A 15315-nucleotide genomic window follows, 5' to 3' on the forward strand; every position below is an offset into this window, starting at 1 on the left:
AAGTGAAAATTCAGTCCCCTCTTGCAATGCTGAAGAGATACTTGGAGTGACGAATTAGTCTTTCACTCAGCCCTCAATCTTCTGGAACCTAAAACCTTTGAAGGTTGATGAGTGCAGAAGCAAAAAACAAAGAAACAAGAACATAAGATACAAGCTAGGAAAAAAAAAAAGGCCTTCAAGCACCAATTTGTGTCTCATTTGCACTTTACTTTAATTGATTCCTGCATCTCAAATGAAGAGTTTTAAGAGCAATAGGAGCAAACCCCAAATCAGAGTTGATGTTTGACTCTCAGAAGCACACTGAAGGTATATTCCCAGTAGACCTTCCTGCACCATCAGGAATTTTTGCTGAGCAAAATGGTTCAATGCCTGTTTGGAGAGAGATACAGGGATCCCAACTGGGAGCTCAAAGCTTTTTAGAAAGTCACTTGTGAGGGCAAACCAAAGACAGAAGGACATTGTCCACTGAACAAACATTTTGTTCTGTTGGGAATATTTTCCTGGTGGCCCAGGCAGGTTCATCTCTGCCTTTGGCTTCCACCTGATTTTCCTGGGTTGCAGAATTGGTGAGGTCACACCTTGAGTGCTGTGTCCAGTTCTGGCCCCTCAGTTTGGGAAGGACATTGAGATACTTGAGTGCATAAGAGGGGGCAACAAGGCTGGAGAGGGGCTGGGAACACAAACCCTATGAGGAACCCCTGAGGGAGCTGGGGGTGCTCAGCCTGGAGAAAAGGAGACTCAGAGGTGATCTTATCACTCTTTACAACTTCCTAAAAGGTGGTTGTAGTCAGGTGGGGTTGGTCTCTTTCTCCAGGCAGCACTGACAGAACCAGAGGACACAGTCTCAAGCTGCACCAAGGGAAATACAGGTTGGATATCAGGAAAAAGTTATTTACAGAAAGGGTGATAAAGTTCTGGAATGGCCTGCCTGGGGAGGTGGTGGAGTCACCTTCCCTGGATGTGTTTAAACAAAGACTGAATTTGGCACTCAGTGCCAGGGTTTATTTGAGGTGTTGGGGCTGGGTTGGACTGGATGATCTTGAAGGTCTCTTCCAACCTGGTCATTCTGTGAATTAAGCTCTAAGCTGTTAATGACTCCCTCAGAGAGAACATGAAACAATCAGCAGTCTGAGCTCTAAACAACTCACCTTTTCTTGAACTGATAGAGGGTGTGGCCGAGCCAGAGGGTTCCCAACATCAACATGAGGCTGAGGACGGCGGTCTCGCGCCCGTAGTGCCCATCGTGAGTGCAAGTCTGGTTCTCGCTCACTGCGGAGTTCATCAAGAAGCTGGTGTTGATGCCAAGGCCTGGGATAGCATCAGCCCCTGATTTCCCATCTCCTTTGTGGTCATTGTGGTAATATTTCTTAAAAACTGCACAAACAACCAACAGGCAAGCGTTAGGAGAGGACAATCAAAGCAAGTAAAATAAAGTGGGTTTCTTGCTTGATCACGAAGTATTAACGTTATGCTTCGCCAGCTCTGCCTCTCAAGCCTGCAGAAAGAAATCAGAGCTGTTGCTCTTAGGAAGTCAGTGCTTCACAAATTGATTTTTTCACTTATTTTAACATGTAAGTTAGATTAATCTATAAAGCAACACTGTAAGGACTTCCAGTGCTAATTATGTGGTTTTGTTCCCAACACTGGAAGCACTGCTGTTACATACACATATAAATATTTCTATCTAGACACCTGCTTTCAGCAGCCTGGCAAACAAATTCCATCAGGATTCTCTGGAAGCACTAAGAGCAGCCAGGCTGCACAGATCCTTAAGTGGATTACACAGTGTACACTAATTACTTTTCTTCCAAGGCTAGTCCAGATTTTAGAGGTAAGTGTTGATATGCAAAACCTGGCAGAACATTTAAATTTACAATGCAAATTAAAGTTACAGGCCTGAAGTAAACCTGCACAAGCAAAACACCCAGTAAAGCCTCTGGAACTGTCCATAAATGTTTTAGATCAGCTCAAAGGCATTTATATAAGGAATGGACAGCTGTAAAGACCATCTTGCTCCTGAGCATTTACTGTGTTCCCATTTCTATGTCACTGGCTGGCTCCAAGTGTATAAATATGGTTTTGGGATCATTTAATCTCTTTGGGGAAGAATAGCCTGAAGGAGCAAAGTAAAACCAAAAGATGGAAATTGGGCTTTGCAGCCTCAGTGTTCCCACAATATCTATTCAAATGGCAACATGCAGCATCCACACTTCCCTGTACCCATGGGAAATACAAAAGCATGGAAACCACCATGCCAGAGCTTTGTAGTCCCATTACCTTTCTTCATTTTGGTCAAAATAACCCTAAATACTTTGCATAGAGAACTTCAGGGCAAGGCCATCCTCTCTAGGCAAAACCACAACCACCTGAAGCTTAGGCTAAAATGCACTTCCTAACATTTCCCTCACCCTCAAATAATAATCCAGGTTCTGAAAGCCCCAAACACTCCAGCTTTTCCATCTGCAGTGGCCACAGGGAAAACAGTGAAGACAAACTAAATCTGAATATTTGAAAAGAAACTTTGAATGCTCTTGTGCAGCACAACCAATATTTGCAACCACCTTGAGTCCGGCTGAAGCCCAGGTTGTGTTACTGCTGCTTTGGAGCTCACCTCGGTGTAAAATGCCCCAAGTTCAACCAAGAAGCCATTTGAAATGCAGTAATGAACTTTCTTGCACTATCTTTGGAAGGATTTAAAGGTGCTTTAAGAGGAGTCTGGGCATTCCACAAGTGGATGAGGCCAGCATGGCATGTAGGCCACGAAAGACAAGACTGCCTCTCACTCAATACATCTCTACATAAATTTAAACATCACAGAAGGTTTACAGATCAAAATGTAACCTCTCAAACTACACCAAGAGCAGCCAGGAGTGAGGAGATCACCTTAAAGCTCCAGAAAGGTTCCCCCAGTGAGGAGCAATTCCATCCTGACCCCGGTCCAGAAAGGTTCCCCATCGCATGCTATGGAAGAGGCTCTGCTCTCCTTTATTTCCTCCCTCTGAGTTCCAGCTGCCTCAGCCCTGGCAGGACACACACACACACACCTGCTCTGAAAATAGGTAAAAAACCCCAAAACCTGGGCCCCAGGGCACTGCCATAACCCACAGCCTGGCACAGAATGGGTGGTTAGAAGATTTGCACTTTCCGGCTCTGAACACCAAAGACGCTTTTGTCCTGACTAAAATGATTCTGGCAGCATTTCCTGGGAATTCACAGCTGGCCAGGGAGAAAAGCCTGCTCACCCTGAGTGCTACTGAGTCCTAGGGACACATCTGAGCATCAGAGAAACCAGCAGCACAAACAAGCCAGGAACTACAGAGAATATATTTGCATTCCTCTGGATTAAGATTTGCACTGGAATGAATAACAAACAAGTGACTTTGTTTTGGGTCTTGTAGATTTTCTCAAGCTCCCACAGATGGCTACATGGTAATAACATATTTATGGCTGGGATATATTGCAGTAATATATTTGGGGCCGATCTTTGGTGCTGAGCTTGACTACATCACTCCATGCTCCATCTCTGAGGCTGCAATTCCATTTATATGCACCAACCCAGGCAGGATTGCTCCAGTCCCTCCTGGATAGAGGAAAAACCTTGCTTTACTCTTGTATTTTAATTCAAGCAACAACAACATGCCAAGACAGAGAGTGGAGGCCTTCATCCCATACCACCTTGCTGGGAAGGATTTGATTCCTGAACATTTCTGGTTTGTTTTCACACCAGAGCTCAGTGAACCTTGCTGCCATCATCCAGAGAGAGCAGCAGAGCCGGGGGTGCCCTGGCTGAAGCCAAGCCCTTCTCCAGCCTCCAACAACATGAGCTGGCTTTGTTTTCCTCTGCTTGCTCACCACCATTTCCTGCTCAGTGCAGATGTCAAGATCAAACAAACACGGCCTCGGTGGCCGGGCCAGGCAGTGAAAACAAAGTGTCACTGGGACTGCGTGAACCCTCACGGCTTTGGTTCCCCTCCCCTCCTTTCCTATGCTCTGAACAGGCTGGGAAAACATCTGGGAAGAGGTGGCATTGTCCCCTGGCACTCAGGAAGCCAAGGCACTAACAGGACACATTTAAACAGCACCGAGAAAATATCAGCTTTCACTTCCTACTGAACTGCTCAACCAAAATTTTGAGTGGGAGGAGGAGGTGGCAGCAGTGAACCATCACCTCCTCAAAAACAGCCAGGGAAGAACAAAGATGAGCCTGTGGCCATGACTTGACTGGTGACATGTTTATAAATATGGGCTCTAAGAGGGTTAAGGATAAAAAGTCTGTGCCTGCCAGCACTGGTGCCCTCCTGTGTCAGGGAACAGCTTTGGTCCCACCTGTGGAGCCCTGAACGCTCCCAGGTGCAGCTGAAGCCAACATGAGCTGGCAAAGGAGTTTTGGTGTGACTTTATTACCATCATTCCTACAAACTCATCCCCTCACAAGTACAAAGAACATTCAACTGGTTCACTAATTACACATAAAATCCCAGAATGTGTTGGGTTGGAAGGGATCTTTAAGATCATCTTGTTCCACCCCATCCCATGGGCAGGGACAGCTTCCACTATCCCAGCTGGCTCCAAGTCCCATCCAACCTGGCCTTGGACACTTCCAGGGATCCAGGGGCAGCCCCAGCTTCTCTGGGCACTCTGCCAGGGCCTAACCACCCTCACAGGGAAGATTTTCTCTCTAATATCCAATCTAAACCTGGTTTCTGTCAGTAAGGCCACTGCCCCTTGTCTTACAGCATCTTCTCCTGTTCCCACTGCAATACTCCAAGGATTTACTTCCATATTCCTGAAAGTCTGGCAGACAAGAGAAGTGGATGCTTCCTGCACTTTTAACCTCTGCTATGGGAGATCAGCTCTGGGCTACAGAAACTTTGTGAATATTTGCTCATTTTTACAGAGCAGCTGAATGCCCTGTTGAGGACCACCTGGAGACTGTCCCATGCCTCTAGGACAGGGCACTGACAGCCCACACTCAGCAAAGCTCACAGAGTCAACAACTAACCCATAAAACCTCTGCCTCACCAAGCTCCAAGCAGGATATTTAAAAGATGCAGGTGTTCTACAGAGAAAAAAACACCCTCTGATTGCACAATCAAAGCACACAAGGCAATTAAGGATTCCCAGTCAAGCGAGAAAGTTTCTCACTTCAAATTGCTCTGCAGTGTCAAATCTCTTGGAAAGCATTCCCTTGCAAGCCTGAGTGTCTTAAAAACAAGGAGTGTGCTTGGGTGTATCCTGAAGGATTTCAAAGGATAGCCCAAACTTTGGGATGTTGGACAAATCATAAAAATCAAGGAATTGTCCAGCTCCTCACTGGGATGAACAGAAATGCTGCCACTCACAAGGTATTTCTGCTACCATGATTCACCTTCTGAAATACCTCCTGCCAATAATCCCCATGGGGAGGGAGAGAAGTGGCAGAGGAATCTGTTAAACCCCAAGGCTCCCCAAGGAGATTTAGAATTTACCCCAGAAATGGGAAAACCAAATGGCTGGAAAGGGCAGAGGAGATTTAGGAAGGTGCTGGAGGCACTGCAATCCTTGTACTGCCATTAGAGAAGGGTTTCAGATCCCAGGGAAAACCAGGAAATCTCAACCCATCTTTCAACTCCCTCCACAGAGTCTGAATAAAGAGTCAAGGAATAAGGACTCCAAACACTGCATTTTTTTTTTTTTTTTTTTTTTTTGCCAGCACTCACATCAATAACATAATGGTTTCTCCATTTGGTGAAAATTTAGAAACCAATTCTGTCTCAACCAACAGAAATTAGAGCTGCTAAAAATTCTGCACACCCAGGTAAACTGCTGACAAAGGGCGGCTTCCATCTCACACACACTGATTTTCTTTTTTTCCCTGAAGACTTTGAACACAGAACAAGCAAACATCACACATTTTTGCAGCCTTGTGCTTGCCTTTGACAAGGCAGCAAAGCAGAGATCTGCTCTGAAAAACACTGTTGCAACACTTACCTTTAACAATGCCTTTGATGGCATCAAGCACAAATGTGATGGATATAAAAAGTGCAATTATTTCTTCTGTTGACCTGTGGAAAAAGCCCAGGAATTAATAGAGCTGCATTCAACTCTGCTCAAAGAAAAATTAGCATATTCATCAATTTACATGAAAATATACCAATTTGAGTTAGGCTCCAAGTTAGAAACAAAACCCAGTAAATCAGAGAACTTCTTTCAAGCTGGAACAATAAGCCAAAATGATACTTTCCTCATCTCACAAAATACATTTTGCAGCAAGTTCATAATTAAGGAGCTTGTGGAATGTGTAATTTTTCCATTTGAAGAATAATCTGATCAAAATACGACTTCTTGAAAATAGCTACCTTTTAAAGAGCTTCATCAGGAGGCTGACATTAAAGAGGGAGTAGATCACAAGGAAAAAGCTGTTCCAGAGTCCAATCCAGGCATAGAATGCACTGAAATCCAAGTTGTAGTCATCACAGATTCCTTGGATGACTGCAAAAGTGAAGCATTCATGTGTCACAATCAACTCCTGTCCCTGCCACCCAGTGATCCCCATCTGCTCCAGGCCACAAAGAACCAATTTCAAGACTTTACCCCAGTGCATTTATTACAGATACCATTAAATCCATATTCCTGCACTTCCACTGGATCAACACAAACTGTTCTCCCCTTCCACCACAAGAAATGGGGAGAGACACTTGGAAAAATGTTCCCCCCCATACTGCTCAAAGCAATTTTCCTTGGGATTGAGGCTACCAAAGCAGTTGGAATTTGCTCTCACTGACATTTTGGGATGCTGTTGAGCAAGGGGTGTCACAGCTGCTCTTTCCAGCCCCATCCTCTGATTATCCCCACAGATACTGAGCTTGTTTCTTTGGCTGATCTCTGGTTCATTGAGATCACCTTGCAATACCTGGAAAGCTGCTGATGATACTTTAAAACATCGATTAGAAAAATTCTAAACTTAAAAAACCCAAAAAACTTTGTCTCAAGCTGGTTAAACACAGCCACATGAGAAAACCATTACTTAAACAGATTTCCTTACTGAAGCTGAAGAAATGCTTATTTTCTTTAAGTTTTTTCTCTGCAAAATGATTTCTTCAGAAAAACAATTTAAATAAACCAGGAGCTGGTCTTGATGATCCCTGTGGGTCCCTTCCAACTTAGGATATTCTGATTCTGATGGTGATGGAAAGAGGAGGAATTTGATTCAGGTTTTGAATCCCAGAACATCCTGAGCTGGAAGAGACCCCCCCAGGATTATCCACCCAACTCTTGGCCCCACACAGGACACCCCAACAACCCCATGATGTACCTTAGAGCCCTGTGCAAGCATTTCTTGACTTTGTGCTTTGTAACTCCCCAGAGGAGCCTGTTCCCATGCCCCACCACCCCCTGGGGGGGGGAACCTTTCCCTGATAGTGGCCATTAAACATCAATTTATCAAACAAACCCAACTCAAGCTCTACAAAGCTCCCACCCAAAGTCCCAATCCCTCAAATCCCCTGCTGCAGACTCACCATTGATGTAGAGGGCCAAGGGAGCTGTGGTCAGCAGCACCACCAGGGGCTGCCCTGAGAAGAGGGCGTAGAGCAGCCCTCCAATGCACTGCCCGAAAATCGTCTTCCGCACATCTGGAATTGGGGAGGGTGGAAACAAAAACAGGGAGGGAGTGAGTTGGGTCAATCCCTGCCTCATCCAGGAGCATTCACAGGGCAGAAAAACCAACCACTAATGAGGAGAAGAAATGTTTAAAGACTGCAGAGGTAACACACTCATAAATCAAAAAGTGACCCTTTATTCGTATCTGTAATTTAGGTTTCCAGCTGTTCAGCTAACTGGTGGACTCTGGGATTTTTTGTGTGCATTGTTATATTTTATATATATATTTTAAATGTATTTCTTTTATTTTAACACCTATAAGACATAACCAGTGCTTGTTTGAACTGTGACTGCAGCACAAACTGCTTCTACAACTGGGATAAAGGATGATGTTTAGCTCTGTCCCAGGGATTTCAATGCTGATAATCAAATCCAGGTCAAAAGCACAGGAGCTTGTGCAAATAATTACATTAAGTCAGCATAATTCAAAGATACAGTAGCATACACCTGTATCAGTCCAAGTCAGATGATGACACCCAAAGCAGTGTTCAATTTTTCTGGTTTTTAATAAAAGTAATAAACTTAATTAGAAAAAAATCCTTCAGTCATGATTTTGGGTTTGTTTTCCCCCTGTAAATAAAAACTATCAGAACTTTCTGTGACCATAATGAAATTTTGAATACATGGAATCAAATGCACAAAACTGGCAAGTTTAAGAAGCACAAAACTGATGAACTCACCAATAGCTCCTCGGGTATTTTCATCATTGAGGGACCCAAAAGCAATGGCTGGAAGGAGGCAGGCAAAGTACAGAAAGATCATGGTTGTGATGTATTTCCCTATAGCTTTGTTGTTCCCAATAATACCTGGGGCAAACAAAAATCATGTTGGTAAAGCACTGAAAACCTTCTCACATCAGCCACAGCTACTGTTAGCTCATCTTGAGAAGCAGAAATTCAGTCCAAAGTTTAAATATGTAACCAAACTGTTAATATTTGATTCTGGACAACCTACACTCTTCTGTTCATCTGGGACCAGAAGTAGCACCAAAATTGCCACCAGACATTTTTGACATCATCAAAACAGGAAATACAAGAAGCCTTGTGCTCAGTTTTGTGACTCTGCAGAGCTTGGAAGAGGTTCAAGGCAGAAACTGTAAGTTTAGGGTTCATAAACCCCCACCCCTGCCTTTTTAACACCAACTTTTCAGGCATACTGGACTGTGTCCCTAACGAGTTTCATGACAATCTCTTGCCTTCCCTACTTTTGTCTCGGGGAGGAAAACATGAAGCACTTCATTTTTCCCTAGACAGATGTCCAAGGCTGTAGGTTTGATCAATAATATGCTACTCTGAGCCAAAAAATGGCAGAAGGACAAAAAACAAACAGAGGTCAGGAATGGCTACACTGAAGTTTGATTTACCAAGCCCTGCTGAAAGAACAGCCTCTCTCTTTTCCATCCACTCACCCCCCTCTCATCTCCATCGGAAAAAAACACGCCAGGCCAAAACACAAAGCAGCCAGAAAGAGAATTAAAGTGTCAGAATATGGATTTAAGAGCCTCTGAAGTAGCTTCCCTTCCCCTTCCTGTTTTCAGGCTGATGTTGATATGAGCTCACTGGGGATGCACAGGAGAAAGGATGAGATGACAGCAGCTGATGTTGCTCCAGGAGAACACAAGTTTTTCCACAGAGCAGAGAGGATGCACTGGAAAAAGTCTCCTCAGCCTCCAGGCTGCCTTTTCCACCATCCTTGATGGTGCTGTTCCTCTGAAACAGCTGGAGGTGCTTGGAGCTGCCCAATTCCCCTTTCTGGAAGGCTCCAGAGCCAGGAATTCCCACACAGGAATCTGCCCTGAGCTCCCAAATGTCCATCTAAGCTTTTGCAGCATCAGTGCCTTGCTGAGAGAGGTAAAACAAAAAAAAATTAGTTGGATCAGATAAAGGAGGGCTTGGCTTTTGAGGTTATAGGTGCCACACTGAAAATCTTTATCACCAGAATGAAAAGAACAAAAATCTCTCAGTGACTTTAGGATCTTATCTAACATCTGCTTTCTGCACCATTTGCAGGGCAGAGATAAGGATGGGAGGAGGATGTAAAAACCCAAAAATCAAAGGTGATGTGTAATGAACAGGCAGCCACATGAATAAAGGACACCTTGTGAGGTGCCTGCTTGCAGGCAGGAGAGGAACAGACACGAAGAGCACTTCTGATGCTCAGCATCCTCAAACTCCAGGCTAAAACCTGACAAGAGACACCTCAAGCATGCAAATATGAGTTTGACCTTTTGGGAGTCATCAGACCAGCTGTTCCCAGGCAAATTCCTTTCCATTTATTGGGAAGATCCAGAAACCACAGGTCACATTACTGAACCACTCCTGGCAACCCAAGGGAATTTAATTCTCACAGATGAAGACATCCTGTGATCCTGACTCCAGCAGCTGCAGGCTCCTATCTCACACCCCAAACTGCTCAAAACCTTTAGAGAAAAGGAAGGATTTGGCAAGACAAACAGGGCTGAGGGGAGGTTCCATGAATAGATACAGTCACACCCTCGTTCAAAGGATTCTGTCACTCCAAAATATTGCTGTTTGGACAAGGGAGTCTTTCCAATATGAAAGGTCAGGGGCAACGATGCCTGGAAGGTTTGAAATCATTTCTGAAAGGACAACCAGGTCCAGAGAAGCAAATAATATCTTTTTTAAAAAGGTTCAGGTGGTTAAACCATAGCATGAGAGGGCAGAAGGAAGAAACCTTGAAGAGCATCACAAAATTTCATTTTCAGTTTCTATCCTGGCAAAGGAGCCCTTGCTGGTCATGGAGGTCTTTGTGCTTAAGGACATGGCCTCAAGCTGCACCAGGGGACCTTCAGCTGAACATCAGGAGGAATTTCCTCATGGAAAAGGTTGTTAAACACTGGAATGGGCTGTCCAGGGAGGCAGTGAGTGCCCACCCCTGGAGCTGTCCAAGGAAGGCCTGGAGGTGGCACTCAGTGCTCTGGGCTGGGGACAAGGTGGGGATTGGGCACAGCTTGGACTCAATCTTGGAGGTTTTTTCCAACTTCAGTGATTCTGTGATTCACCCTGGCTGGGTCCAAGACTTCCAGCACTTTCTTTAATCCATAATCAGCTAGATAAGATTCTAGGATCAAGAATCTTTCTGGTGGGCAGTGAAATTCCCTTTGTAATGGAGACAATAATTACACCAGATTAAACACACTCCTTCCCAAAGCTGACTGCTCACTCCTTAATTGCAGTCACGACCAAACATTGCCTCTCCTTGTACAAATCCACCTGTACGGCAACAGGCACTGAAATCCAGCATTAAGCACAATTTACCCTTCTGCCTTTTTAAAGCCAACATCTGGTGAAACATTTTCAGGATGTTCTGCAGCCCATGGACTGCTGTGGCTTCATTCAGAAGAAGGTGAGGTGCATTATGATGGCACTTCATCTGTGACAAGGCTCATAAAGCCACTGAAAAATGTGTCACTCCACCTGCACCATGGAAATTTATAGCATAAAAATCAACTCTTGGTCCAGCTGTGGAATTTGAGTCGCTGATTATTACAGGAGCATTCCCCTGAAATTAAGGTATAGCTACACATTGGAATGGGGAGCAATTATGTTCATCAACGTGACAGTTCCATTTTACCTGCCTGGATTTCTGAAATGTCACAGTTTGTAGAGACAAGGTTACAGTTTCAGGGGAAACTGCAGCAATCCTGGCCTCACTTTGCTTGGGAGTCCACAGCAGTAAGTTAATGACCAGCAGCTCTAAAAACTGGGTTTACAGCTCCTGAAGTCTATTAATTGTGTATTTACCAAATCAAAATCACAACTGATGGACATTCTCTGAACTGCCTGTTAATGTTTCTTCCCAATTCTCTGAAATATCCTGTGCAAAGAAAGTTTAATTACAATGACCTGCAGCCCTAATTTTAAAAAAAAAATCCTATTAAAAACACTGTAAAACTCAGAATTACAAACTTCTCCTAAAGCCCTCAAAAGCTGGGCTTTCATTTATGTGGTGGCTGCTGGACTCTGCCCAATGTTGTGAAGATGAATCTTCCCTGAAGTCCTGTGAAGAATAAATCACAGAACAAGTGGGACTAAGAACTCAACTGGAAAAGGAAAGGCACTCAGGGAGTTTGGAGCAGAAGCCAAGCATATGCTGAGAGCAGAGAGGCGTGAAAAATCAGATCAAGGTTCAGTCTTTTCCCTTTCCATCTCACTCCCTTCAGCCCATTTCCAAAGAAATCCTGGGTCTCTTGGAAGGCAACATCCATCCACAAAACATGATGCTTTTATGCATCTTTAGAACATTCCCATCCACCACTGACACAAAGAGACCCCAAAGCAACCCAAGTTGGATGTTCTGGGCAATCATGACAAGTTTGGGATGTTAAACTTTGGTACCCAGGTGGGATTTAGGGATGAAGGGCTGCAGGGTGATGCAGGAGCTCCCTCACATCTGAGCTAGGGCAGGAGAGACAGGGAGAAAGGGAAAAGCCTCTCTGCAATCCCTTTATTTCCCCTCCTTCCCCAGGAATGGAATCCTGACTCACAAGGTGGCCAAGGCAACCAGACAGGAAAGCTGATGAGGATTTGGCACACACCAAAACCAGTCCAGGGCCAACATTTCTCTGGGTTCAGATCAAGGTTTAAGCTCTGAGCTACCTTAGACAGCCAGCAAAACAAAAGTTCTCTTTCAAATCCAATTTCTCCAGCACTTTCAAGCCTTCCTTCTTAGCATGCCCACATTGCAGGGAGCTTTGGAGATCTCCCTCCTGCAAAACACCACAGCAAATCCCAAGGATCTGCCAGCAGACCTCAGGAGCTGGTTAGGGACCCTCTGCAGGACCAAGGACAGGGAGAAATCCACACTTCCAGCAGAACTATCCACCCACCACAGCCAGGCATCAAAGACACAAGCTCAGAAAAAAACAGGGAGAAAGAGAATAAACCTCAGTTCTCCTCTTTTTCCTTCATTTTCCCTCCCCAGGAGGTGAAGGAATATGGATGTTTAAGAACACAGCATCAAAGCCTCACCATAAAAATCTCAGGCACCTCACATTTCCCACTGGGCACTTCAGGCACTGCAATTGTGTTTGTTCCTCTGTGTTGTCCCAGAAAATAACACTGAAGAATGAGGACAGCAGCTTTCAGGAGTTTCAGAAATCTTAGATGCATCTGAGTCCAGGCAGAATCCCCTTTCACTCAAATCAGCCTCAATATAAAGAAATTTCTGGAAGCTCCAGTTTGAGGCTTAAAGAGTAATAAAATCGACACACAAGTGCCCTGAGCCAATTTGACAGGATCAGGATGAAGTTCAGTCACACTGTTTTTTTAAGATAGAATCCTACACACAAAGGTCACAGCCAACTGGAATAAATTCCAGTTTAAAGGAAAACTACAGGATTCTCAGACTCAGCATAACCCAGTTGTTCATCTTCAGATGCTCCTGCTGGAAGACATCTATTAAAAGCCATCTTTATCACCAAAATCCTGGAAAAAAAGTTTAGAAAACTCTTCCTTGATCCTTTGACCCATTCAGTAAAGTGCACAAGACTTTGCCACAAAATGAAGTTGATGAGTTCCTAATCTGGAGTAAAAAGGGAAAAAAAAAAAAAAAAAAAGAGAGAAAGACTTTTCCTTTAAGGGAAATTTGTGCAGTGTATGAAGAGGACCAATCCCACAAAACTCCAACTGGCCAAAGATTTCCTGGTCCTACAAAAAACCTCATGATTTATCACCCTGCCCCTGATGGGTTTATCTGTCTAACCCCAAACCCCAGGATGCTTCTGAGATTGAGGATTTAGAGACTCCAACCATCCAAAACCGAGCATCTTTGTAATACAGAGCTCTTTGATGGTGCACATGTGGCTGTCTGGAGTGCAGATACTGGGATAGTTCAAATCCCTCATGTTCTGATGCACCACTGCTTTAAAATGCTCCAGGAATTCCACATTCCTGATCATCTTCAGTCTCAGTGGTTTATGGCAGATGCTTCATGCTCCATCTGCTTTTCATTTCAAGCAGTTCCTTAAAGAATTCATCCTAATTTCTGGTTTCTGGGAAGAAATGGCCATACTAACATGCAGTGCTTTTTAGAAAATCCCTTTTTCCCCATTTCCTATTGAAAGGGCACAACTGCTCCCAAAATGAGAACCTCCCATTGGAGCTGAAGTAGTTCTGGAGTTTCATTGGGCTCTTTTCCACTCTCCAGAAGCTGTATAACAAAACACTGGCACTTTTTAACCCGTGGTTCCATTTTATCCCAATTTTATGCCCATTCTGTACATCAGTGTGTGCAAAGCCTGCAGAGCTCACAGCCAAGAGCCCAGGGCTGAGGCAGCACCCCCAGGGTCCAATATGGATGCAGTCAGAGCCACAATATGGACCCTGAAGGGGGCTTCCAAGTCTGCTGACAGCCAGAATTGGCTGCAGGACCAAAATTTGATGGTTTTGTGCCCGCTGAGCTCAGACAGGCACAGCAGACACTGCTCTGTCTTGAGGCAAACATGGGTCTCCACAAGGCACTTCTGCAGCAGTTCCCTTCTCAAGTGCTTCAATATCCCTTTATAATGAAAAATGAGCCTTTGACAGCTCTAGAAAGCCAAAGGGATGAAGTGTCCAGATTAGGAGCTGAAGTGTCCAGATTAGGAGCTGAAGTCCCCTGCCAGACCTGATGCCAGTGATGCACATAGCAAAAATCGTTTCTGTTTTATCCAAATCCTTGCTGCTCCCCTGAAAATCATTTTACATCCCACATCCTCCCCAAAACACCCTCACATCCCCAGAGAAATCAGCATTAGCCCTCCCATCACACCAAGTCTCCTGAAAATAAGTTTCATCCCAGCAGTGCCAAAGCACCTGGAGAAAGCACCCAGCACTCAACCCCTGTGCTAAGCCAACATCTCATTCATGTTCCTCTGCTGGTTGGAAGGGGGTGAGGACACACATCCACAGCCTTGGCCAGGCTGCTCTGAAGCTTAAGCTGCCTGTGCAAGGTGGCTTTGCAAGAGAAGACTCTGAAAATTGGGGTCTGGGTGTGCATCTTGGTTTTTTTATGCCTAATCCAAAGAAGATCACCTTCATCTCATGAGCCTTCACAGCACTGGTGCACTGAGGGAGGCAGGGACACACGCTTGAGCTAAGGTGGATTTAACAGCAGGAAGAGATAAATTCCTGATGTATCTGATAAATCTCCAAGGTTTTCCCTGCCTACACTTTAATTCTCTGTTTTATTTGAACTTTCTGGGTATGAGATTGAATATATTAACCAGCTCCCCAACAAGCTGCAAGAAACACATTTTGATGTCAGGCTGGGACTCTGCAATCTCACTTTGCCCTGAAGATTCTGCCCAGCCTTCAAGAAAAGTGAAAGTCTGTGAGTGAAAAGGAAGAAAACAAATCTTAAAAACACCAAGGCCACTGTGGGAGCTGCATCAAGCTGAGGCTCACTTTAAACACTGTGTGCTGCTCCTGTGATGTGGTGGCAGCGGACGAGCCGTATCCTGTTTTTCACAACACCGGGCTGAAGTTACCGCAGCTCACATTTTGTTTAAGCATTCTCAACTCCCACAGCATCACTATAATTAGTGTGGAGCCAGCTTGCAGAGGCAGCAGAAAGGGCCTATCAGGCCAGTGCTGAGTAATTAGGTTGCAAGGAGTTGATGTGAGTCTACACACGGTAATAATCGATCCATTTAATCGCCGCTTAATAAAAATT

General features: G+C 44.6%; 1 protein-coding gene across 5 annotated transcripts in view; it reads right to left on the reverse strand.

Annotated features, from left to right (window-relative positions):
• The window catches only part of SLC4A11 (solute carrier family 4 member 11), a 104901-nt gene that overhangs the window by 18978 nt on the left and 70608 nt on the right, over nucleotides 1-15315 (reverse strand). For all 5 annotated transcript variants that reach the window (XM_077177873.1, XM_077177872.1, XM_077177871.1 and 2 more), the window contains exons 10-14: nucleotides 8322-8447; nucleotides 7500-7613; nucleotides 6339-6471; nucleotides 5971-6044; nucleotides 1149-1374 (exon numbers count right to left, since the gene is read on the reverse strand). In XM_077177873.1, the coding sequence (XP_077033988.1) occupies nucleotides 1149-1374; nucleotides 5971-6044; nucleotides 6339-6471; nucleotides 7500-7613; nucleotides 8322-8447 (673 nt within the window). The remainder of the gene's footprint in view (nucleotides 1-1148; nucleotides 1375-5970; nucleotides 6045-6338; nucleotides 6472-7499; nucleotides 7614-8321; nucleotides 8448-15315) is intronic.

Source organism: Agelaius phoeniceus, chromosome 4 (assembly GCF_051311805.1).
Source record: "Agelaius phoeniceus isolate bAgePho1 chromosome 4, bAgePho1.hap1, whole genome shotgun sequence".
In the NCBI taxonomy this organism is placed as follows: Eukaryota; Metazoa; Chordata; class Aves; order Passeriformes; family Icteridae; genus Agelaius; species Agelaius phoeniceus.